The 1,320-nt window shown below is 56.9% G+C and overlaps 1 protein-coding gene across 1 annotated transcript in view; it reads left to right on the plus strand.

Moving 5' to 3' along the window:
- The window catches only part of FANCA (FA complementation group A), a 62,043-nt gene that overhangs the window by 51,757 nt on the left and 8,966 nt on the right, over nt 1-1,320 (plus strand). The window contains 2 exon segments of the mRNA XM_027773436.1: nt 982-1,066; nt 1,188-1,318. Of these exon segments, the coding sequence (XP_027629237.1) occupies nt 982-1,066; nt 1,188-1,318 (216 nt within the window).

The raw sequence follows: 1,320 nt of genomic DNA on the forward strand, positions 1-1,320 counted from the left end.
ATGGCCACGCCACAATCCCTTCTCCTTCATTCTCCTCTCGGGATCTTGGGCACGCACACACACGTGCCCAGCATGAGTTTAAGCTACTGGGTCCAGGACTCGAACTGCGGTCGACTACGTGGGAGTCCAGCGACATAGCCATTACGCTAACTGCTGGTCCCCCTGACCTTTGTGTTTTGATCCGCTAACCTCCCGCATTTGCCCCGGTAGGATTTTTTTTTTTTTCTTTTTCTTTTTTTTTTTTCTTTTTGCTATAGGGTGCATGTGCTCGCCAGACAGAGACAGAGACAGAGAGAGAGTGGTAAGTCACCTCCCTACAACCCTCTCTTGGGGTTTTGGGCATGCACACATGCACACCTGGCGCGAGTTTCAAGCCACCAGGTCCAGGACTCAAACCGTAGGCACGTGGGAGTCCAGTGCCTCACCCACCTGCTGGCACAGCCCCAGAGGTATTTTGGCATGGATTCTTTTTTTTTTTTAGGAGAGATTTTTGCTATAGGACATGTGCGCTTGCCAGAGGGACAGACAGACAGTGAGGGTGACCACGCCACAGTCCCTTCTCCACTGTCCTCTTGGGATTTGGGGCACAGATGCGCACACACCCAGTGTGTTTTAAGCCACGGGGTCCAGGACTGGAACCGTGGTTGACTATGGGAATCCAGTGCCATGACCGTTACACCATCTGGTGGTCCCGGGCATAAAGTTTTATCAGAAGCTTTCTCTGGGTCTGCTGGGACCACTGAGTGTGCATTTTAAATCCAGCTCTGTCGACAAGTGCATCGCGCTGGCTCTGGACGCTGGGTCGGCCCTGCACCCTGTACTGCCGGGGCAGACCCCACCCGTCCTCGGCACGTGCCCCCTTGAGCAGTGCTGGCCGGGCTGGCACTGCAGTCTGTTGGCGACCGTGACGGCAGGACGAGAGCGAGGGACGTCAGCACTGGTCAGGGAGACCAAGGAGATGTGTTTGCGTTTGTATTTCAGTTCAAGAAGTGATGGCCACTCAGAGAAATCCGGGGCGGCCCGTGGTGGCCACACAGGCTTCCGGGATATTTTCTGCAGGTTGCAGGTGAGCTTCATGGTTCAGTGTTTGCTGTGGCCGGTCGCACTCGGTGAGCGCTTTATGCTCTTGGGGTAGAGGAGACATGAGGTCTGGGGCGGGATGAGCACCGTGGCCCACTCTGTTCCAGGAGATGGCCGTGGACCTAGAGCTGGGGCAGGGCCACTTCGTCTTCAGCATTTTCCGCAGGCGGCTCCAGGCTCTGGCGAGGGAGTGGGACGTGGCCGCCAGCCTTCTGAGGCAGCAGGGGCTGGCGGCGTGAC

Source organism: Tupaia chinensis, unplaced genomic scaffold, assembly GCF_000334495.1.
Source record: "Tupaia chinensis unplaced genomic scaffold, TupChi_1.0 Scaffold000355_1, whole genome shotgun sequence".
NCBI classification, from domain to species: Eukaryota; Metazoa; Chordata; class Mammalia; order Scandentia; family Tupaiidae; genus Tupaia; species Tupaia belangeri.